Source organism: Rhea pennata, chromosome 4, assembly GCF_028389875.1.
Source record: "Rhea pennata isolate bPtePen1 chromosome 4, bPtePen1.pri, whole genome shotgun sequence".
Classification (NCBI taxonomy): Eukaryota; Metazoa; Chordata; class Aves; order Rheiformes; family Rheidae; genus Rhea; species Rhea pennata.
Window position 1 is genome coordinate 42,380,666 of NC_084666.1, and position 24,942 is coordinate 42,405,607.

The window sequence follows — 24,942 nt, forward strand, 5'->3', positions numbered from 1 at the left end:
TCCTCCCTGGTCGTACAGGAATCTAACTCAAGCTGAGTCCTCTCTGTTTGTATGCTTCTCCGATTCTGCAAGCAGAAAGTAATTGAGGTGCATTCCTTGGACTTGCAACACAGAGCTGCAGACTATAGGGGATGGGCCTTTAACCTCCACAAGGCTAGTTCCCATCTTGTCTCTTCTCTTTGTAGCCCCTCTTTGTAGCCTCATTGTAAACAAATGATACACATTACAAAGAGATGGGAGAGGAAAAACATTGTAGAAATAAGCAAAATGAATGTGAGCTATTGTCTCGGTGTATTTCAGCAAGTTACTGCTTGGCTGCAGAGCACAGATTCACAGCTGGCATACATTGATATGCCTCCGCTAGCTCCCCTCCAGCAATGTGTTATTGCTGCTGAAGACCTTCAGCCAACCTCAGCATCCTAAGGTTTCATAGCGCATTTCCAACATACTTGCCTGAAGAAATATTTTGGAGACATCAAAGGAAAGTACAAGCTTGTGTTGACAGGATCTCAGTAATGGTAATTGTGACTCTGACGTTAGAAGCACAGCTTAGAAGAAGGTTTTTAACTGAATACACAGAAAAGTTGGGAGGAAGAACAAATTGGACAGAATCCCTTTTTTAACTTTTTCTCCTCCTAATAATCTATTTAGATGTAAAAATCCATAGTACGATTGTCTGATGTTCTCAGAGAAAAAGTTTAAGATTAAAAGTGTAGTGCAGCTTGGTTATCTTCCTTGGTTCAGAGTCCCCATCAGTGTGCAGATTTCAAGCCCTCAACCACTGCCATCGTCAAGAAAGAGCTGCTTTGGGTGTGCTTCAGTACGGTCATGCGCTCAGCTGCTTGTCTGTGGTCTATGATCCTTATCCTAATATTGCCTCTCATAACTGAGTATGATTTTGATTCTAAGATTAAGACTCTCCAGGTCTTAAGCCAAGACTATCAAACAAGAAGGTAGCAGCCTAAACTATCTTAATTGATGAGTTAATCGAGTGTTCAAGGTGATGAGGTAGGGATTAGGATAGGTCAAACAAAGCCATTTCTTGAGAACATCCTCTCTTTTAGAAAAAGATATGCCTTGCAAGGGAAAATGAGAAATGGAATATGAATAAAAATATGAGGTCCACAGTCCTGAAGTTGACACCTATAGTTGACAGTAATATGCTAAGAAAAATGGCAGGCCTTGTGTTTCCCACTGGCTAAGTGAGAGAAAAAGTTAATTTGTTCTTGTTCAACAAATACAAAAAGCTGAGATAACCCCCACTGTTGCTGTTTGATAAAATGGCATGCAAAAAAACCCATTTAGAGTGAGGCACTGAAATTCAGGGATGATGAAATACATATGTGTACATATTGTATGTATATTGTACGTACATCAATAAAAGAAAATATTAATGACCTTAATTTTTCTTTCCATTTTTACTGATTTTTTATGGTTTAATCAATATCCACCAAGGTACACCTTTGTCTAATTATGTGTATGTTGCCATGCAGTTGTTTGCTCTAACAGAATTAATAGTACAGGGATCTGTGAATAAATGTAAGCAGAAAAGGAACCGAACTGCAGTTTTTGATCATACCACTTTAGCCCCATCTGTGCTCTCTCAAGAAGTCCTATACTTCATTCATTCCTCTCCCCAAGAAAAAAAAGATCAGCTATAAATCAATAAAACATATTCTTTGCTACCGTATTCTTCTGTTAGAAGCCAGTAGCTAAATGAAACATTTTCAAAAGGTTAGCCCCTTTCGGTAACTTACTTTATCTAGATACTTCCTTAAAGTGTCCCAAGATAATTTCCCTTAAAATATTATTTAAGAAAAACCCACTGCACACACATCTTCACAGTGCAGCAATTCAAATTAAATATGACAATGCAGATCTTTAAAAATTGGTCACAACTGCTCATTATTCTATTATATTCCAACTGTGAGAAGCAGTTTTAGCAAAACTGAATGCTTGAAAAGCAGAAAAGCAACATTTGAAAAATATTGTGTTAGAAGAATCTCACTACTCTGTTAAAAAAAAAAAAAAAAAAAGGATTTGTTAGCACTGGAACAGTTTCTTAGAATTTCAAGGAGAAGAATTACTCAGCGACGATCTGCCTGGACATGCAGAATAAAGACTATTCTTTACCTTCGACAGTGTCTGTCCGAAGGCCCAGAATAATGATGCTATTCATTCAAAATGATAAAACAGCGTGTGCTTCGTAACCATATCACCTTCTATTATCAGCACCACCTTAGCTTCAATTTTTAGATAATAAATTCAGCAGTACCACAATCTATCTGACAACTACTGACCTGGAATCCTGTGTCTTCTACAGCACATAGGTCTTTAAGGATTTTAGCAGGTCTCTCATAGTGAGGAACATTGGAATGAAAAAAAAAAAAAAGGCGACTGGAGAAAGAGCACCTAAAAAATCCTGAAAAGGGGGAGGAATTGCGCCTGGCTTTGCCATCACATCCCTCCCAATGAAAGTGTCAGGAGTTGAGGGTAATGGAGACTTGCAATATAAGCAATTTTCCTGAATGTTATGGGAGCTGAAGTTGCTGACATTGCAAAAGTTATGCAAGTAAGCCAGGCTGTAATTAGCAAAGTCTAGGAATTCAATAATTCTGGGGAAAATGAAACCCTTGTAAGACTGAAGGAGGAGAGAAAGTCCTCTTAAGTATTTTCATTGATCTTAATGTCAAACACACATATTACCACAGCATTTCAGCAGGTCTTGTTATATGACATCTGACATGTGTGTTTTAAAAATCAGTTTAGAATCAAAGCTAAAATCGAACTTGTTTTTGTCCAGAGTACAGAGAGTAAGGGAACTCTGAAGCAGACATACACAGAAAATCAATACCCCCATGTTTTTAAATGACATAGCGATACTGCTCTCAGAGGCCGAGACTGAATTCTCAGAATCTGGTAATTAATGCATCCAAAAATGCTCTTAGAATGATGATGCAAAAGCTCAGAGGGGAGCGTGATCTTCTAATGCCTCGGGAAAGAATTTGTCCAAATAAGACAAAAACACCTTCGCGAGGCTATCCAGGAAGAGCAGAGGATCAGTTCAGCTGACAAACACAAGCATCACCAATCTGCCTTTTAGAAAGACTTCAGTCTTATTTAAAAAAACCTCTGATGAAAAATGTGCTATACAGCTACACAAACTACTGAAAAAAAATGAGTAAGCCCCACAGAGAAAATGCTGAAATGCTTCTTCTGAGTTTGCCTAGCTTCATCTGCCAAACTTTTGATCTTGTTGTGGCTCTCTTTGCTAGATTGTGGGCCTGGTAATGTGGTACATTACTGAAAACTATCAAACCAGTGAAGTTGTCTTAAGTATAATATTATATCCTGACATCTCAATTTTTTTAATGGACATGGTTAAGAATGAAAGACTCAAGTGGAAGTAGAATTGTTTGTTTTCAAAATATTACTATTTATGTGTTAATAAACATTTTGGGGGAATTTCCATTCAATAATTTTTAAAGGTATCTAAGACAGGCAAGAACTTTTAGATAAAGTCAGCTATGTTGTTAAGCACAGTTGCTGCAATCTTTTTACAATCATTTTACTTGTAATCTATTTCTATTTTGGAATTCACAGTATTTTCTATTTTTATCTTGCCTTCAATTTTCTAAAATTCAAAATAAGGTTTGTGAGATAAATTAATTTGGAAAGTGTCTGTGAATACATTTACAAATTTAACTGCTGTGGTGAAACAAAGTTTCACAGGGTAAAAAATTCGTTCTTCTGTGACACTTGTTCAACTGTCTTATATATAATTTTTTATTTTTTGTTTGGACTTTATTTTCCAGTCAACTATTTATCTAAGAATTTTTAATGTAATGTGCCAGCAACTTGCGTAATCCTGTAACTAATAATGCTGAATAGTTTTCACGCTAATTTGACTTTATCTTGGCATCTTGTAATGCCTGCTATCCAGTACATTGCCCTACAGATGTTCATTGACTTAATTTAGAATGTCCTCTGAATCTTGTTTCTTTTCAGTGGCAATTCGCTGCAAGCTATGTCTAATTTTTGAGACATTAAAAGAATGATCAGAAGACTCTGCAAATGTTTTACATCTTGCATATTATCATACACACAAAAGGCATCTGATGTTGAGGCTCGTCTGTTGGAAATGTGGAACTGGAAAACAAAAGACAGAATCTGGTTTTATTTGGAGGAGAATGTATCGTGTATCATATAATGAAGTTCAGAACGGGTTTTTTTCTCATTTAGCCTTTCAGTTTCCTGAAGAAGGCACAAGAAAACCTTCCCTTCAGAAGTTTCTTTTGCAAAATTCCTACTAAAATAGCTAATAGGGTTTGTAGGGCAAAATGCAATAAAAGATTCCAGTGCATGGGCTTCAATACAATGTGTGGAGTCTAGTGCATCACGCAGCGGCCTGAGCCAGGAGCCCCCTTGGTCATTTCCACAGAGTCGCTGGTTACATTAGAATTACATGATACCTACTTTTAAATATTCCTGGGAGAAGGAGACCTGCAGGCAGCCAAGGAAATTCCCATGATCAGATACTTAGTGAGCTGAAGGGAGGAAAGACAAACTGTAATATTGTACCACTCTGGGCAGCCAAGTCCTTTCCTGAATCTTGTCCATAGTTTCTGAAATGTGTTAAATTTACCTTTTGAGCTAGAGGTGCTGGAATGTGGAAGAGGGTTGTTGACTCTGCACACTTGGATACCAGAGCACGCGCCTCAGAAGACCGGAGAGCAGGAATCTCAGATTATTGGATGGTATTGCAATGCTGTTATCTCCTTTACTGTTTCCATGCTATCATCAGCTCAGAAGTTCATCTAGCTCAGTATTTTGTCTCTGATTATGGCCCTGATCACATCCTTCATGGTGAACGTAACAAAAATGTTCTCCTGATTTATCCTCCTATCTTCCAGTGACCTAGTCACTATCACATTAATCTCCATTATTTCTACTTTTGCTCTTACAGTAACCTTTAAACAAGTGTTATTTCATTTTGTGAAAATTAACTTAATTTCTTGTTTATTATTTTGCATTTTTCTTCTGCAAAAAATAAAGAACAATTACTACTAATTCAGAATGAGCAGCCTTGGCAACAGAAGCTCCAATTAATCATATCCCAGACTGAGAGTCTGATTAAAACTCCAGTGATGCTAATGGGAATCTTTCCAGAGTAGCTTTAGCTAAAGTCTTAAAGCCATGGACGTATTGCACTCCTAGGATCCCTTAGGCCCATAATCTTATTCAAACCTTTACTGAAGAATGATTAGTAGAGAAATCAAGAAACTTTACTTATTTCACAATACTAAATGGCTTCCAGCTCATTCCCAAATGCCAAATTCCCTCAACATTCTCAACGCAGGAGCCAAAATCTTCAGCTTCTATCTTTGACAATTTCCACTGTTACAGAGTGATGCATGATTACAAAACTCGGTGGTGGCTTAACTTAATGCAAAGTAGGACAAAGATAAAATAACATACAAGTCTTAACCATTAATTCAGGGAAAAATCTAGAACTGTGATGAATGGTACCTAATTAAAGACATGTTTAAGTCATTGCTGAAATACGATACCTAGGACTCGGAGAGGCAAAACGAAAGAGAAGAGCAGAAGAAAGATCAGCATTGCAAGACCATTTAACTTAATTATTATAGCTCCCATTATATCTGTTAGTAAAAGCAATCAGCAGCTGTTTATAGAGCTTTCACCTTTGATAGTATCTATTCCAATACCTGCTAAATTGCTTAAAACTTTAGCTCCTGGAGGCACAGGATTACATCAGCTTCTTGGTTGTTGCTTTCTTCTCCTCCTAAAGCACACACTTTAAAAATGGAAACTTTGCATAAGCTCACTCAAAACCCTCAGAAGCCAAGAGACGAAGAACCCACTGGGCTTTTACACCATGACTTTCAGAAAATGTCTTGGGTGTGTTTGCTTTCTGGGTCTAATTAAAGAAGTCAGAAATTCTGGAATAGAGACTGTGTTGATGGCCAGTCTTCTGAGCCATGCTAGCTAGCAGTAAGTTACTCGCAGTACATGCAATATGCGTGCTCATATTGCAGGTAATAGCAGGTAATACCTGCAAGAAGATTGTCAGAATTGGCCCTGTGCAAGATTCGGGGAGTTAGAAAGCAAGCGTGGGAGTGATGTTTCTGGGTCATTTCCAATGCCTTCAAGCTACAAGCAGAAAATATGTCACTCCTCTGCTGGAGTAGGTTTATTGGGCAGCTTTAGGAGGCAGCTCTGACTCTTAGAGATAGACTCTTAGAAACAAACTGCTGCTACTCTACGACCTTCACTGTCCTGAGTCAAACAAAACTCAAATATGGGAGAATAAGAAATTTGTAGCAATTCTACCTTCCTCCCCTTCTTATGCACCACTTCTATTGTAATTTATATTTTAATTGATGTTATTGATGTCAGTCCAGAAATAGCCATGACTATGTTTCAATTCTGACGTATCAAGGTGAACACCACCACCCGGGAAAAAGGAAACGTATTGCAAATGCAGTGCTTTTATTTCATCCACCTCATTATTATAATCCTGGCCACCAGAGTTATAATTATAGGAATGTGTAGCACCACCCCATTTTGCTATAAACTGTATTTACTAATCCTAAGGATTAACATGGAAAAAGAAAACAATTGTAAATACTATGAAAGGGAGAGACTCATGAAGTACACACTGCCCCCACTGATGCTGTACGGATGTAAAGCATCCCATTCCTATCCACGTAGACCAGAAAACCTGCATGGGAAAAATGTAAGGAAACACGTAAGCCAAAAGAAGGCTGTTCTGGCACAAAGTTAAGGGGCTACAGACTGCTCTCTGTGGGATACAGGCACTAATCCCGGTGCTGATTCTCTGTTCACGTAACAAATTAATTGGCACATACATGTCACTGAGGAGGTTTCTGGCATACTTTGCAGACCTGCACAGCCAAAAATTGTTTTGAACCTGTAAATTATTCACACATTTTACAGCTTAAACAAATCTGTAGGTTTATTGTACAATAGTACATCACGTGCCTTTTTAACCAAAAGCTCAGCATCACACAACACTTTAATCTTCCATTTAAGCATACACAGTCCTACAACACAGTTCAAGTCAGCTAGAAAAGCTACACAATGAATTATTTATTGAGAGTCCTGGCTATGCTGTCCTTAAAAATGTTTACCTACAGTGAGAACAGTGGCAGTGGTTCTGGTGTTGTAACATTTAATTACTGTAACCTGTCTCACTGCAATAAGGGCAAGCTAATAGCATTTTCCAAAGAAAAACAAAAGAGGGAATTTATGGGACATTACATTTGATCACTAATGCGTGAAATAGTAGACTAGAGGACCTTATACATGTAATACAAGTTACGAGATCAGTTTGATGTAATGTCTGCACAAACTATGCCAGAGAATCTACCACACAGGTGGTGGAGGCATGACAAGAGTTGCACCTTGTAGTAATACTGTTTGGACTGTTTGCAGAACAGGGTGATCTGTACAATCATACACTTTCCTTATTACACCAATTTACAGGTCAGAAACCCTCCTGTAGCCACTTACCCACATGCCAGCAGTCTCTTTTTTTGGGGGGGGGGGAGGGAGGGGGGGTTATTTTTATACTATTTGTTTTATCTGGTTCACTTGAAAATAATATCATTACTTCCAGGCATACAGAACATGTTTTGTATCTTACCCTTTCAAGCTGCCATGTAGCAAACAACTGAGTGGGCATAACTGGGCATCCTATATCTGTGCACGTTCGTGTCCATAGCCAGCCACAAGCTTTTATCAAGACACATGTGTAGATACGATTCTTTGTCTGCCACAGGCATTCTTCACCAGGATGGACATTCAAAAGTCAACACTGTATAACAATTTACAGCAAGTGAAGTTCCCCTAAAGTTTGGATTTCAATAGCTACTGCTTAGATACTCATCTACATTTAAATAGAAAATTCTTGATCAGCCAAGAGAAAGATTATTCCATCTTATTGCTGATCAATTTAGCAACGCATATTAAACCCTGAGGCTTTTACTTTAAAAGGTCAAGATCCATTTTTATTAAAGAATCCCAAATTCTCAAAAAAAAAGTATTTTCAGTAGATTTTTAAATACTCAAAGGAAGTAAATTTGGATCCTATTCCTAAACATGTGATTTTTCAGTTAAGGTGGGAGCATGATAGTGCCTTGTTGGTTGGTTCTGAATGGTACTGAATTCCTACAACATTACCTAAAATCATATGCCAATTAAAACACAGATTTCCTTCCTCTATTTCTTTAGTATCACTGTCAATATCAAACACCTGATCTTGAATTAAAACGGACCAGCAATAATGTCTATGCTTCAAACATATGCATAGCTGCTATAAAATAGCATACTTGCAGTGATTTCAAAAGATTTCAAAAAAATTATATCAAACCTGCACCTGCTAAAGATTTTACAGCTCACGTGTATTGTTTAACTCCTGCAAGTTTCACTTGTGCTAGGCAAAGTGCTGAAGAAAGTTAATTAAAAAAATACTAAAAAGGGGAGGCTGAAAGATCTTTTAAAATCAAAATTGCTTATTTTTTTTTTAGCTTCAAATACTTTGGTAAAATTTCACCATACTGATGAAACTTCCACTTATCTATCTTGCTTCTGGCTTTAGATACCACTAACCAGAAGAAGAAACAGAGTTGAAAACAAAACCATCCTTGCCTTGTGAGGCTAAATGTCCGTCCTCAGTATGTTTCCAGTTCAATTTCTAAACTGCAAAGTTTTGGTAGCTTTCAGTGAACACATGAACTTTCAGCTGCTTATCTAGACAATGGCAACACATTAAAAGATTGTTGAAAAAGTAGTTAGATAAATAGAATAGACATCACCTGAAACAATTTATTTCTTGCTGTAAAACATGAACACAAGCAGCATATTAACAAAATGCACAAGCTTTCCTCTTCATCCATTCAGAATTTTTAATTTGGTTGATAAGTAAGGAAAAATAACTAAAACATAGCCTTGAAGTATCATTAGCAGATTAAGAAATAAAGGTCTGTTGTTCCCTGGATTCGTTTCATGCCATCTTTAATGAAAGAGCTTATGCAGATTCTTTCCACTTACTAACATGAAGTCAGAATCTAATGTTTCTTACATATTTAAATAGCCCCAACACCAGAGACATACAAAATGTTATACTGAATTTTAATCCTTGTAAAATGTTATTACACCACCACACTTTTATTATAAATCTTTTCAATAACATTCATTACATAACTCAGTGAGGAGCACTGTCTACTACTATGCACTGTCAAATATTTCTGGCAGTACTGGGAACTGAATACTGCATATTTCTTTTTTAAAATCAAGAGTTAACCTACATATTCACATGATACACAAGAGATCATACTTCCATATAGGCTGCAGAGACATTCACTCAGTTTTTCGGCATTGTGTTTAAGAGTAATTTTTCTATAACGATATGAAAGGAAATTAATAACTTATTTATCTAGCTAGGAGTCTAACAGTTATTTTTAATAATATTAATCAAAAGATGTCTGAAAAAAATCAAAGTTAATTGTTGTGAAGTGCACAATATCTAAAATATAGGGACTTTCCACAGTACATTATACTAAGTCAACATATAATAGATTAAAAGCTGTAAAGCCAAAATCTTCATTTAAAAATTTAGTGTTTCTGACATCATCTTCCACCATTCCATCAACTCTTCTTTCTCCTCTTCTTTCCTTTCAGACAATGACTCCAGTTCAAAATCAACCTGAGTAACAGAAAGAATCAGAAACATCAGTATGCATAGGACAAGTGTAGGTTTTCGCGTCACTTATCAAAAGAAGGTATTTAACATGGACATGGGGCTAGGGAAAGTATCTTCCATTTTAGGTTATTTTTTTTTCCAAAGACTGTTTTAATGTGCAATATTTGCATATCAGTACAATAAATGTATCTAAAAATGCGGATAGCTATTGTAGTAAAACTTCCAAAGGAAGCCAGACATCTGTCCCGTCCTTAACTTGTATAAATACTTCAAAAATATGGGCCCATGTAATTAGGAATTGAATAATAGCCTAAATCTTTTAGCATATATTAAAATGTATTATCAGTGTGTTGCAATCTAACACCTAGCAATGCAGACTACCAGCATATCGAAATATACTTTTTATTTTATGCCACCAGGAAAATCCAGGGAGCTTTTCTAACAGATGGCTCATTAGTATAGACATGATGTGCCAGTATAATTCATCCTAGCATACGATGTACACTTGGAAAGGAGAATCTATTTTAATTTTTAAGTATGAAATTCACACTTGTGTGGAGGATGAACTGAGAATGCTTCCGAACTCTTAAATACGGCCTAAGCCTTATTCATCTAATATACTGAGTATCCACACAGTACAGAGCTCCCTCACTATCCATCTGCACAGAGCTAGACACAGTTTTTAACCTGCCCAGATAGTCACTTGACAATTTAGAATAAAAACATCTAGTCTCAATGAAAACCTCAACATCTCTTAATTTTATGTCACGTTATCTAGAGATACTCTGTAATTTTTTATCTGATTTGCTATTAATACACAAAAACAAGTACAATTATCTCAACATTATCATTCTCTGTGTCATCGCTAGACCAATAGCATATGAAATAAGAGTTAAAAATGAGAGTTTTCTTAGTGGCTTATGCAACGAGTACTAGAAGAGTAGATTTCCAGTCCATTTTCTAAATTAGTATATACTGGAATTTACCAGGAGTAGCAGTGTACTTTCAGAATATACATATACCATAAAGGAAAAAAATCTGAGGTTTTTTTTTTTTTAATAAGAGAAGATCAACCAACACACACATGAACACTTACCACAACCGCAGGGCTAAAAGGAACAGCTACTTTCTTAGTTATTGCTAGGTAGCCTGGTGCTGAAGCTGTAAGTTTGTAATTTCCAGGCACGAGCAACCTCCAGTAATCACCATCCTTGGCTGTGGAGAAGCAGAAAAAATCAACTCCAAAGAAGTATGCATAATGCAAAATTAAGTACGCAGCTAAGGAAAAGAGACTGCACGCCTTGACAGCTTCTTTCTTACTCCTGTCAGCCCTTTTCTTCTGTCTGTCTGAAAGGATTCTTCTGTAAGTGCTGTATAAATATAGCATCACAGATTTTCTTCTCTTCAGGTAATGAAAAGTTAGATTTAAACTCTGAGCTTGCGCTGTACCTGCTCCATTAAAGATTCTGCCTTTTCTGCTTGAAGACTTCCTAGCACATGGAGGAAAAGGACAGTGTAGGACATTACTCTACTTCAGAAGCTCTCCACTAGCCAAGGTCCTAGCTAGCTCTATTTAAGAGTTTGGATTTCAGTCTGCCATGCAAAACGTCTTTGATGTCCCTCAGTATTCTGAAAATTCAAATGTAAACAAACTTTACCCTAATCAAGTTTAAATAAACAGCACCATCTTTCTCAGGTTGTTTCGTAGAGAAAGCCTTAAATAATTATTTCATGAGATGTTTTACATATATCACCTCTGAACTCTTGATCCACCGAGGTAAAAGAAAGGCTCCTAGTTACTGAGTGTTACCGCAGAGAATCTTTTCCTGTTGCAGAATAAAAAGGCATGACCCCGCACTCTAGAAACAGTCCTTTACCATTTTCACAGAGAATCAGATCCTCTGTGCCTGGTAAGTGGCCAATTGTGTAATTCTTCACAGGTTAATACTGTGAAGTTCTCTATCTCCTCCTTACACACACAATTTCACAAGATTTTGCAAAGTCTGTTCTCAAGATCAGTCATCAATGCCATTTAAAACTCTTGGCCATACTATTACTGTTAGTTCCCTAAATGTTTTTTGGCACTTCTGCAGCTACGCAGGAAGATTAGAAGTGTCTGAGCACAGAGGGAAGTATTATTTAAATGTCTGCAATTCTTATATCAGAAAATGTCAACAGTCAGTTCATTTCAGAAATCCATTATTTAAAGAATTTTGGCTCCAAACTAAGCTGTTCTCAAAATTTTTTCTTCATAATAGATAAAGAAAAAATACTGCTGAAGAGCAACAATAATGACAGTTCTACTACCTGGCACTACAACAAAGCTGAATTTTACGTCACAAACAGAGAAGCAGCAAAATAATCCAGAACACATTTATCCTCTTTTCTGAATGCACTGAAATTTGAGTGTTTATTTGCTCAGTATTTTGACAATACATGACTTCTAGGCTTATACACACATAGTGATGTGAGAGGGTTCACGACTAGATGCTTTTCCATAACATAGGTGTAATATCATCTATACCAATCTCCAATACCTCAAAATATCTCTTTGCACCACTTATTCTCTCTTCATACACCCTATCTCTTTATTCCCTGTCTTTATGCTTTGTTTCCTTTTTTACACAGAGAAAGAAGATGGCTTATGTTATTATGGGCTGTTCTCCTGGCTGGCAGAAATGCTGCCCTCTTTGCAGGTGATGTGAGAATAAATAACAGTGGAAGCCAACTGGAGGGCTGATCAGTCCTGTATCACAGGATTCTCTATGTCTGGAACACTACAGAGAGACATATTGGTGGAAAAATGACCATAATGTAAAGTCATACACAAAGCATCGGCATTTTATTGTTGTTTTTCTAATCAGTACCTTGTACAAATACAAAATTGCCATTCGAAGTGAGAACTCATAGGTCTATAGTGAAGACTTCAAGCTGGCACTATGCGAACTGTCTTTAAATTCACCTCTAGAACAAGGTGCAACAAGAGTTAAGAGGTGACACATAACCTGCTATAAACACCAAAAAAATATTTTTAGAAGGGGAGCTCTGAAAGAGAAAGGTGTATCAATTGTAAACCGCAAGTAGAATTTATCTTCACAGAAGGAAATTACGTAACTGAAAATTTGTCAAGAATTTACATACTAAAGATACAATCGTATCGTAAGTAATATAAGAGATTTTGACTGCTTTTAGCTTTTATACTCAAAATGGCACCGCAAACAGGACGTTAAATCCTGCCAGAGCTGTGAAACACCACCCGCACCTCGAATCAGAAGGCAAGCTAAGCATGAGTCACCAACAGCCATAGGAAATTATTCACAATACAGACCTGTCACGTCCCAACAACCAATCTTTAGCTCCTTTGAAAGCAAAATAGAATAGGAAGATTCATGAAATCCTGCAGGTAACAACCTTCTTGAGGTACAACATGTTCTGCTGGCTTCAAAATTTGCTTACTTTTAAATAAGCTTCAGCTAACAAGATCTGCAATGGCCTAACTCAAGCACTTCTTGTTTTCTTGAAGTACAACACTCACCTGATGTAATATCATGGCTTATTCCCTCCACAGAGATTGTTGCATTTGCTATCGGATTGCCCTGAAGATCTTTAACAAACCCCTTCACTCCTCGATGAATCTAAAAAATAAATAAATAGTTAGCAACATGTGGGAAATTATTGAAAATTTTTTGAAGAAAGGTGGCTGTTCCAGTCAGTGAAGTATCTATGGATATATCTAATGTTATATGTTATGGATCCCACAGTTCACATGATGACAACTATCAAGGAAAATTATTAAACATCATAATGGAATGAGCCGTGACTGAGTTAAAGGAATCCAGCTGTTAGTTATACTAATTCCTTCACACTACGCAAACGTTTCTCAGAAATTTGCAGCAAACTATTATGGAAATGAACAGTCACTTGAAACTCTTTGTTACTGGGAATTAATGAACATTTTGAAAAGTTTTGAAAGGCAGCCTGAAAACCAACTTTTTTTAGTTTCTTCAACTAGTTGAAGAATTTAGGGCTAATAAAGGACACAACATCTTAGAAGTCAAATACGAACAAGGTTGAATTTAAGCACTGGGACTTCCACGGGCAGTCGAGAACCCAGCGTGGGATGCTTGAGCTCTCTGTGTTGTGTACCCCAACCCAGGTCTTGGAGCTGAGCCATTCAGAGTCTCAGCGCTCCCCACATGGCCTGCGAGAGAAAGGCCATGAGGGGTCATGTCCTAATTCCATCTCGTCTCAGCAACGCACTGGGCTGCAGAACGACATGCACGGGCCTCTCGGGATCACGAGCTCCGGTTTCAAAGAAGTGAACAGGACTCTCTGCTTTCTTTAGATTCAAAGGAGGAACAGCAACTGGACTAACATTTAATGTGAACTATCAAAACACCTGAGGAGCAGGGACCAAACTCAGAATCACTTCCTGCTTTGTCCCCAGCAAGCACCAGCATTATCTAATCCTTCTCTGCCCAGCATATATAAAATTAAAGCCCCAATCTGACCACAGTGTGTGGGAGGACAATTCCTGCTGGCATTTCTTTTGCGGACTGATCTCCTCAGAGGAGATCGCTTGAGGAAGAGCTACCTTCTGACAGAGGTAAGTATTGATCCCTCAGCACTGGGGAGAACTGGGACATTTTGAACCTGAACAGACACACACCTTATTCGGGGCTTGGAAATTAAGCAGGGAAGTGTTGTGGAGTTTAGGCACCTCTCTGATTCTGTGGCCTTTGAAAAGAAGATTTTAGGATCACAAATTCTATTTTGAGATTCCTGAGTTTGTATACGTTCACTTTTAAGGACCTATATGATGTATCCAGCTGCTATAATTGAGTTCGTCAGATTCCTCTAATTTACACCAAGGGACAGACATCAGCTTAGAAAAGTAGAAAATCCATATTTGCAACTGTTCTCAACAACCACTGGAGAGCTAGACCGTAGAACTGGACCTTTTATTCTGTAAGAAGGTTAAAAGCAATGCCAGCTAATCCATCTGAACTTCCAGGATAAAGCTGGCAGCTCCACAGGAGCAAAGGAAGTTGGCAGATGGAGCTCTCACACATTAACAGCTACGAAAATACAGTGACACAATAGTTTTCAATGAATTAGAGAAAATTAACCCCTGTGCAAAGGAGCTAAAGAAGTGCTGGACAGCAGAGAGAGGGAGCCCATAATAAATGAGTAAAAACCTACAGTGCAGATACAGCCTTTTCCTCAGCCCACATACAACTTACTGACCAAACGGTGTAACTTACACATTTCAAATAGTCTATGTGGCCAACTAAAGCATTCCTGCATAAGTAAATTCTTTAAGAAATGCATCTATTACTTGTCCAGCTCTTCTAACAAGATATATTTCTGATTTCACAGACCCAGGGATACATCATGTAAATGATATCATATCTGTTCATGATCTTTCACTATAACATCCAGGTTTCCTAAATCCCGAACTCCTACACTGTTTGGACATATTTTTAGTTCAGTCTGTTACAATGGCATTAAATGCTTAGAAAATCAGATCTATTTCCGCAGTCTTAACTTCTAACAACATATTAGCACGAGGTTATCTAAACCCATAACTGTGCTTCAGACTTCTAATCTGATTCCACATTATTTTTAATAGAATCATTCACTTTAATCACATAGATGGCTCTCTACTTAATTTCAGCGGGGAGCTGGGGAGTATCTACAAAACCTGGATTAGAGTTCTTCCTCTGGTGTTAAAATGAACCGCCAGGCAGCTATAATCTAAATTAGTCATCTAGGCTCCCTGTACATTCAGAGTGATTCATTCCATGCTTTGTAAACACACTTTCCTATCTGTAGAGGGCAATCCATCTCCTCTTAGCATACGTATCAGTGCTGGTGGAGTTAATTCTACTCTGGAGATGGGTATTTCTTTTCATTGAGGGAGTTGATATAAATGATTTAAATTAAATATCTATAACAGATTAAGTAAAGTGAGATTAATCCATCTTCTCCTTTCTTTTCCTCTCTTCTTCCACATCTTTAGAAAGATCACTCAGTAATTATCACCTTAGAGATGTATAAAGATTATGAAGCAGCAATTGGGTTAATAAGAGATTTTGAACTAGATGTTTACACAATGCAATGTTTAGAAGTTTCACATACAACAACTGGAGTTTTACTACCCTCTTTTTTGTTACCTGCTCAATGTAATTGATAAGCGAGTTCTTGTTGTCTTCCCAGTAGCCCTTCAGAGTTTCTTCAGGAGGGAATTTTTCACAGCTAAGCTCCACTGTGATTTCAAAGCAATTGCTGCTGAGGTAATTGAAATCCTGCATTCCTGCAATTCCAGAAAAGAGAGTTGGTGATTTATTTTATATTGTTCTGAAGTACAAGAAGTAAAGAGAGACATGTGAAATGATGGTCATATTAAGAAAAATATACCTGTAAATACAATTGATGCAGCTCTATTTTATCAGCTTAGGTCTGCACAGGGCAGTCTTAAATCAGAGCTACCAACAAGACAATTAATTTCCAGAAACACTTTCTCCCCAGGGAGAATTTAGAAAGGACTTCACTGTTCACATCTAACATACCTCTTTAAATACCTAATACAGAAGTTATTTTTTCTCTTGAGAAACTGAAATTATTTCCAAATATGACTCAAATATTTCCAGATGAAAGTAAAAAGTGATCATTTTTTAAGGCATGGTATATGACAATTAGTTATAAAGCAAATGAAACATAATAAAGTGAAATATGATCAGTAAGTACTGGACAGCCTTCCATGTATTAATGCTATTTCAATCATAGGAATTTTGAAATATACACAGTATAATCACCACTAGGAATAAAAACTAGGAAAAAAAATCACAAGAAAGGTGTACTCTTTTGCACTGCTGAGGCCCTTCCCTGACTACATGGAAATATTGGCTATGTTCTCAAATGAGTCAGTTGATATCCAAAATGGTTTCCAGTTTTGTGAGTGTAACAACCAGCTGGAGGAGGACATGCCTGTCCCCAGGAGGGTTATAAATATATCCTTCACAAAAGCTGGTCTAGAATTACTTCCCAGTCAACCCACCTAGCACAGTCAATGGAATCTCAGATGGTGGGCTGAAAAGAAAAAGTCTATCAAGCATTTTGAGCATCCCAGTGGAAGTCACTGAAGGTTTTAAAGTGCTTCAGATGTTTTTAATTCATTTAGCCCTATGTTCCCCCGTGCAAGCTACACGAGACCCAATGCAGTCTTTACCCAAACACTGGCCTTGTGCATAGCAACGTCCAGGGAGTTGATGTCATATTCAAAAAAGAACACAGAGGCCAAAGAACAGATTGAGTCAGATGGGATTTTGCCAGCCCATTAGGGTGAATATTCTATTTCCTGCCAACCAGGCAACTAGACTACTAATTACTAATAGGAAATGGGACTTTTCATGTTCCTAAAGAATTGTTTTTATTTTTAAGCCTTTTTAGGTGCCTGAAAAATCGCAATGCAGAAGGCAAAGGAACTCCTGGGAGGAAAGGGTTTGATGTCCCACCAGGCAGAAAACAAGACGGACCATTTGCCACACCACAGCAAGAGAGCAGCGAAGTCACAAGTAAAATCTTGAAAGCAGTGCTGACTGCTGGCACCTGTTCCAGACACTAGTTAATGTTGTTTTTTCTTGATTCTTGTCTTTCTTCTAAAACAAAGTCAGAATCCATGAAGACGAGAACTGAGAGCTGAAGGATGATCTGATTTTACTGTGAAGGCAACAGCTTTTGACCATTGCTGCTCCAGTTCTCAGGAAGACTGTTCAGTGTCTCCCTCCCTACTATCTCCCCTGCCTCCCAAAGCAAGGTGATAGCAGGGATGCCCAAGTTTTTCAAGGACAGAATTAAAAAAAAACAAACAAACAAAAAAAAAAAAAACATAGTTTCCTATTTTGTGCACAATGGCCATATTCTACAATTTGCTTCCCAGCTCTTGGTTTGGTCCAGGGCTTATATATGTTGCTCTTGAAAAAGATTCAGCTTGTATCACCGACCTGCAGGTGAAGATGATCTCTAAGGATGGTGGAGGGGGTGAAGGTAGCCTAGTTCTAAACTGTGGCCTACAACATCTGTAATTTGCAGAGCATCTGAATGGCAACAATTTGCACTCTTTACCTGCCTATTAAGCCTAGTGATAAGGTAGAAGATGTATTCAAAACCACAACAGCCAAGCCCTCGAACTGCCCTATTCCTGCTTTCTTGTTAAGCACATGGGATCTATCACATACATGCACAACCCTACACTCCCACAGCCTCTCCTTTTAACAAAAGATAGCACAAAAGTTATTTTTTATACTTCAGCAGGGATCACTCTGAAGGTCAGAAAAGTTTAGTTCACTTCAGATAAAACTGAGATTCATGCCTTTCATTTCTGGTTATGAGTGGGATTTTTTTTTTTTTTTTTTCAGAACTGAGCAACACTGTTCTGTAATTCTGAAGGACTGCAGTTTCTCCATTTTGGTACTTACAAAAATAAGCTCAGAATTTGGGAGAAAAGAAATCTTTGACTTTAAAAAAGGAACTCCAACCTTCACAAAGCAAGTGAAGCCCAAAGGAGCCCCTGGCATCTAAATTGCTTAGATTTTGCATTACAACACTAAGCTTATTCAACTTCTACATATACAGAGACAATAATCTCTAACAGGACAGGATGAACTTGAGCTCTGTGGGTAATGAGGAGAGCATGTGCCTCCTACATGGCTTGCATAAAATCCTAAAAAAGGCCTTAACATTGATTCTAAAACTGAAAACTTCAAATGTAATTCAAGCTAGGAATTAACTAATTGAGTGCCAAGAGTGATTTACAGTCTGGATTTACAGAAAAAGGCACTTAAACAATAGCCTAGTTACACAGTAATGTAAGCTGCTTTTAAATGCTATTTTTGTAATGACATATGAATCTGATTAGACTCAGGTGACTGTAATGACAGGACAAGCAGAACAGGCATGCAGCTAGTGAGTAATTAATTACTATCTGCTATTCTCATTTGTATTTTCAAATAGATATTCCGCATGAAAGGTACATTAAAAGAACATTATTAGTATTGAAAAGCCATGCACTCAAATGCTAAGGAAATACCAGAATCAAAGCTGTCTGCGCAAATTAAATTTGGCTTTCTTGTGCATAAGTAAAGTCATTACATGCTGATCGGGAGAAGACCTGTGTTAAAAATAGCACTGATTCAGTATACAGGCTCATTTGTTCCCAGGCTCCGGCGGCTGAAAGGACCTTTCCTGAACACAGAACCACCTCTTCACCTTTGCATGCTACTCTCTGAAAAACCTACAAGTATTAACTAATTATAGATGACAGCTAATACAAAACAAGTGTAACAGGCATCATAGCCATGGATTTAGCACAAAGATCCCATGGGAGAGCTGAATGCCTCTCTCTGTGTCCCTGTTCCACAGAAGAAAGGAACTATTTAGTAGATAATGGTGAGAAAATCTTTCAGAAAGGTGAATTAATTCACAGAAGCAGGTGGTAAATATTCCCTATATATTGTCTGCTCTCTCTACCCCAAAGCCCTAAACCATGACTGGAGAATTGCTACCTTGACTAGGGCTACAGGTGTTTGATGAGGAAATCCTGAGACTTTACAAGGAGGGTAAGGACAGAATATAAATTCAATGGCAAGTACATCCTTTACTCCAATTTGAGACAAGAGTTACTCCTAGACATTTCTACCACCAGACATTCAGTCTTCCTACTGCAAACATCAGGCTCTTCAGAAAAAAACATGCAGAAGCAACCTATGTTCATATGAGAGCCACCAACATACAATTCTTGCATACGAACTTTATCAATATCCCTTCATACTGATGGGGACTGCTATCAAACTACCATGTAATGCTGTCTCTAACAGAAGGTAAAAGTCCCTGTGGGCAAAGCATGGGGGCAAAGAAATTTGTAGGATGCAGCACAACCTGGAGCACCACAAGCTCTAGAGAACAACAGTAATTCTAATAATTTATTAGAAAGAAAAATTGGCCCCTCACAGGTCACAGCACTGGGTCTGATGAGGCACTGTCAAGGAGGGAGTCCAGGAGACCTCACTTAGCTCAGCTGCCCCTCACTCTTCCCTTTTCCTTTCCCTTGCCTCTGCTCTGCTCAAGCACTGCACTTCTTTCTACACCAAATACAGTTTAATTACCCTCTCTATCTATTTTCTATCTCTATGCTTCAAGTTCTTCTCCTTGCTTTAAAAAGTTGAGGCAAATCCCCTTCTATTCTGCCTCCACCTAGTCCAGGGTGTCTCCACACAGGGAGACAAGTCTAACCTGTAGACCATATCCTGTACTAGGACCCAGAACAGCCTACAGCAACCTGAAGGTGCAAAGGCAAAGATCCACCCTAGCTCAGAAACAGATCAGACACTGTGTAGACGAGGTCTTCAGAGAGTGTTCCTTGTAAACTCTGGTAAAATGAATTACTTTTTCAAATTCAATACAAATTGCTTTTCAACAGCTCATAGCACTGCTAACTTTGAGTGCATTATCACATAGATAGCAGAAGGTCACTGATAAAATCAGTCATTTAATTCCCACATCTCAGTTTCCTGATCCTGAAGCTTTTTGAGACAAAAAGCATCCAAGAAAATTTTAACAGGAACCAAATAATGTGTAGTTATTTTCCTTAGCACTAGACATGGAAACAACAGAACTCTTTTGGCTGAATTATTTTTGCTTTTTCCAAGGCATACCATGGCAGATATTAGCATGGAGGTTTTGTTCAACAGCTACAGCTTGCCAGCTGATTTTTACATTTGAAAGAGCAGAATCATGCTGTATGGCCCTAAGTCTACTGTCATTTCACTATTTTTTTATTAGGTGTACTATACTAGGATCATAGATCCTAGCTAGAACAAGGATTCCTTTCTACTAACCTACTTCCTTTCTAATTTGTATATCGTACATATACATGGGGAGAAAAACGGCTCACTTGGGGAATTTGCTGTCTTTCTTTCAAATTTCTAACAATTTTCTTCCAATGGAAAATGTGCCAATGGCATGTGCAATCTAGTCAGAATCAAAAGACGTCACCAGAACAATGGAAATACTGATTTTGATAGCATTTTCACAAGGAAAGAATGAAAAAATGATATCCATATTTTACAGTTAACATTTATTAATTACTAACTAATACTTACTTATTAATAATTACTTATTAATTAGTAGTAATTAATTTACCATTACCATCAATTAATTAATTAAAATGTTAATTAATTACCATTTAGTTAACATTTATTAAGATATTTTTGGACTGAAATGAAACTAATTTTAACTATTAAAGCTTTCAGTATTTTATTTATATTCATATTATTTATATTTATATTAAATCACGCCAATTCCATTTTCCAGGGTGTTTTCATAGTTCCAGATTGAAGCCCATTGAAAGCTTCACACAAAGGGAGATGTTTGCTTTTCAGTCGTATTCAGAAATGCTAAAATTTTACCTTACAACCAGCTCAGTAGTACCACAGCAGAGGAAATACACTGCCTCTGTGACGACTGAGGATAACAACTATAAAAATAAGGAGATAATTGCTGCCTATGTGAGCATTACCCTTAGTTGCTCTGTTCCTAAGCTCTTAACACTGGCTTAATTATGTTCCTGTTGAAGGTGGTACTAAAATCCCTTTACTGTAACAGAGCAGAGCTCAGCTGTCACTTAGGCTAAGACTTTGGGAGACTCCTACTCATTATGTGCACCGATAAAAATGCAAGCTTCATTCAGAAACTGTCATCTGAGCATTAAGATGGGTGTTGGTATGCATCAAGCACTAATTAAGCCAGGACATAGAAAGATGCAAATATCTTCACAGCTGGATTTTGTTCCCATCGAAACCAAGGGCCGAGCTCCCGTTGTCTCCAACACTGCTGAACCATCTTTCAAGGCTGGATGCTTTCATTACTGAGGTTATAATGAACAGCCAGTAGCCTGCTATCTCCTATCAGTTTTGTTATGAGATTTTTTTTTTAACTTAAGTTCTCATCACATTAATGTAGCGATCACTGGCCCACTGTTAAACACATTTGTAATAACCTGAGCCCTGAATGGAGAAACATTACAGAAGAAGCAGTAAAAGAGGAGTATTTTAAACTGGCATCATGATCAGCTTTATGGGATTTTATTTATGCACAGTCTTTGACCCAGCCTTAAACACACCAAAAATGGCGGATAACCTTGTGACATACTAGTCTGTAATTAAATGGGTGAAAACTCAAGCTTAAAGCAATCGCGAGAGCCAGCGAACGCCCCTGCGGCGGGACTCACCTCCCGGGACGCTGTACCACGCGCCCCCGTTTGTCGTCCCATCCACGAAGCTGCTGTCGTCGTCATTTTTACGGCACGGCGGCCTGTCCGCATCAGACATGGCGGGGTTGAAAGAAGAATAACTGCGAGCCAGGCTCTGAAAAACAGCGTCATCAGGGCAGGAGCTGTATTCGTGAGCGCTGCCTAGGGAACACGACAAATCCAGAAAGCAGGGCTGTCAGAAGGGCGGTCAAACAGACTGGCAACGCATCCTAGACTACGAACGCTGTGCAGCAGCTCTGTGACGGGAAATTCTCCATCTCCAGAAGTAAGAGTATTACAGCACCACAAATTAATACAGCACTATTTTAGTAACAGTCATATTCTCCTATTTCATCAATTGTCTGTACCACTTCGCCCTATTATCAATGTGACTATTGATATCAGCCTTAAAATGATAATAATTTCAAAATACACCAAAATACCTGAATTATTCTAGGCTTTGAATACTGTATAAGAGAACACACATACATAAATTGTATGAAAGTAGAGTGAAGAAAGACAATCCCAAACAATACCATCATATCATGATGGTCACGTGCACATCTCCCCATGGCAGAAAAGCAAAGTTTAATATTACCGTGTGCTAAATGATAACATTTTCTCTGCCACAGTGCAAAACTTTTTTTTAGAAATGAGCAATACTGAGAACGCAGAAACAAAGATAATTGTTTCTATTTTCACTTTCAGAAATTCGCTGTTTAAAGGTACCAGTAGAGAAACTTTAGATCATACAGATAAGCCCAGATACAAGTTTCTTACTTCAGTTAAGAGGGTGAAAACACCCTAACTAATTTTAGATCTAAGTTGCCTTGATTATACACAGGGGGGACCACGATTCCCTGAGGTATTACACCAGTTTTGTGATGTAACTCCACTGAGAAAAGCTAGTTATCGTCAAACCTAGAAAACATAGTCATACAGTGACAAGCTTTAAAAGCGTAAGTAATTAACGAGTAATATGCTAGAACAATTAATTCTAGTGCAGTGACATAGCATTTACAGAATGGATCTTAGGTAACAGCGAAATAAGTATAGAATATAATTTGTATCTCCTACTATTTCATGTCAACTCATACTACATACCACTCCGAGTCTCATCGTAAGGATAGTTTGCAACAAGGTCTCCTCCATGAAGATTGGCAGAGAGCACAAAGGGAATATCCATAATCCAGTGAATCACACCTTTCGTTTCAGGAGCAAGCTACAACAAAATAGTATGCAGCATTCAGTGTAGAAGGTTATATAATTAATTAAATTAATTTTGGGGCTTAATTCTGATCACACACGTTGTGCAAGCCATTTAAATGAAAAGCAATCTTATTTTGGCTTCAGGGAGAACTAGCTCAGTCCTCTATGACAGAACTAGTCTAAGTCGCTTCATAGCTGTATAAAACTGGTGTAAATTAGTTCTGAATGATACCATGGAAAAAGAAATCTCAATGATGGACTTTTTTTCCCTTAACGATAAAAAAAAAAATATGGCAAACTTAAATTTGGAAAATAAATTTAAAATAATTGTTGGTACAATGTACTGTATTCTCTCTACTGGAAGTAAAATAATTTCATCTAATAATTAGAATTTCAGGCCAGAATATGGCTGTTGAAGCTACAATCCTACGAGACTGCAGTCACAACATTGTAATCTCTAGAACCTCCTTTTGCTAAGGGTTAACCATGGATGGTTAATATGGATCAAAAGGGTGTACTACAGAAAGCAACTTTGAGAAGAACAGTAAGAAACATCAGATGGATAAATTTAAAGTAACAAAAAGAGCAAAATATTTACAAGAACTTGAATCATGTAAAGACCATACATACTGCTCTTAGAATTTGCTATGTGTCTGCTTGAAGAAAATAGAAGAGGCTTTTAAAGGACTTGATACACAGTCACTACTTACCTTAGGATTCTGGTCTACAGCTTTCTTCATGTTTTTCAGCAGGTGATTGTTTGGGCCACCTTCTTTCTCATTAACATAGACTATTCGATCAAGATCGGGGAAATTTCGGTTTAGATCTATTCCTTGGGCATTACTCCGACCAACAAACCAGTCTTTAAGCTCACCAGGCTGAATGAGGAAAAAAACAGAAAGGGAAGGGAAGGGAAATCAGCAGATTCAGGGACTTTCGCATCAAGCTTTACGAGATACCCATATAAATTCAAATTATGATTTTACTTCTCACGTTCTTGAGGAGGAGAAGAAGAGATCATATGGCAGTGAAAGCTTTTGAAGCACCGACAGCTGAGCCACAGGAACAAAACCAGCCTCTGTCACTTGGAGCAGAGGATCACTCTTGTAGCAGCAGATCTGGACTGAGGGTGGGCGAAATTACCAGAAACGTCAGGTTTTCCAGTGCCCGCCCAGTTTATGCCTGCTGACTCTGCCCTCAGGACTTGTTTTTTCCCTTTTGCCTTATGCCTGCGGTCATGATTTATAGACCACATTTTGGTGAGCCTGAGAGCAGCTACAGATTTATTAAACAGCTGCAAGGAACATTTGCAACTTATGTCAAAGTTTGTCTAAGTGGTTCCAGGGTAAAGAAGAATCTTAATCTTTCTTTTCCCGCATTTTTCATTTTTATGGTGTCTGTCAGCTTCATTCAGTGAAATGATGATGTTAGATAAAGATGCAATGAGAATTTTTGCATAATCTTTTCTTTAAGCTAGTTCTCTAAAGGAGGTTGTGTTTTGAATCAAGGAAATGCCTTCAGTTCCACCAAGTGCATAGTTTTCTCCAGGCTGTCTCTACAAGCTTTCAGTACTCTGTAAAGTAGATTTGGTTTGATTTTTGGTTTTAATACTGTTAAACACTGTATAAGATCAATATATCACTAATTAGAACGAGCGGCACAAAAGCAAAATTGT

The 24,942-nt window shown here is 37.8% G+C and overlaps 1 protein-coding gene across 1 annotated transcript in view; it reads right to left on the reverse strand.

The window, feature by feature from the left end:
• Window positions 1–9,043: 9,043 nt before the first annotated feature.
• Window positions 9,044–24,942, reverse strand: part of CPE (carboxypeptidase E) — a 58,820-nt gene continuing 42,921 nt past the window's right edge. The window contains exons 3-9 of the mRNA XM_062574937.1: window positions 23,978–24,145; window positions 23,163–23,280; window positions 22,038–22,220; window positions 15,925–16,064; window positions 13,284–13,383; window positions 10,845–10,963; window positions 9,044–9,751 (exon numbers count right to left, since the gene is read on the reverse strand). Of these exons, the coding sequence (XP_062430921.1) occupies window positions 9,653–9,751; window positions 10,845–10,963; window positions 13,284–13,383; window positions 15,925–16,064; window positions 22,038–22,220; window positions 23,163–23,280; window positions 23,978–24,145 (927 nt within the window). The 3' untranslated portion in view covers window positions 9,044–9,652. The remainder of the gene's footprint in view (window positions 9,752–10,844; window positions 10,964–13,283; window positions 13,384–15,924; window positions 16,065–22,037; window positions 22,221–23,162; window positions 23,281–23,977; window positions 24,146–24,942) is intronic.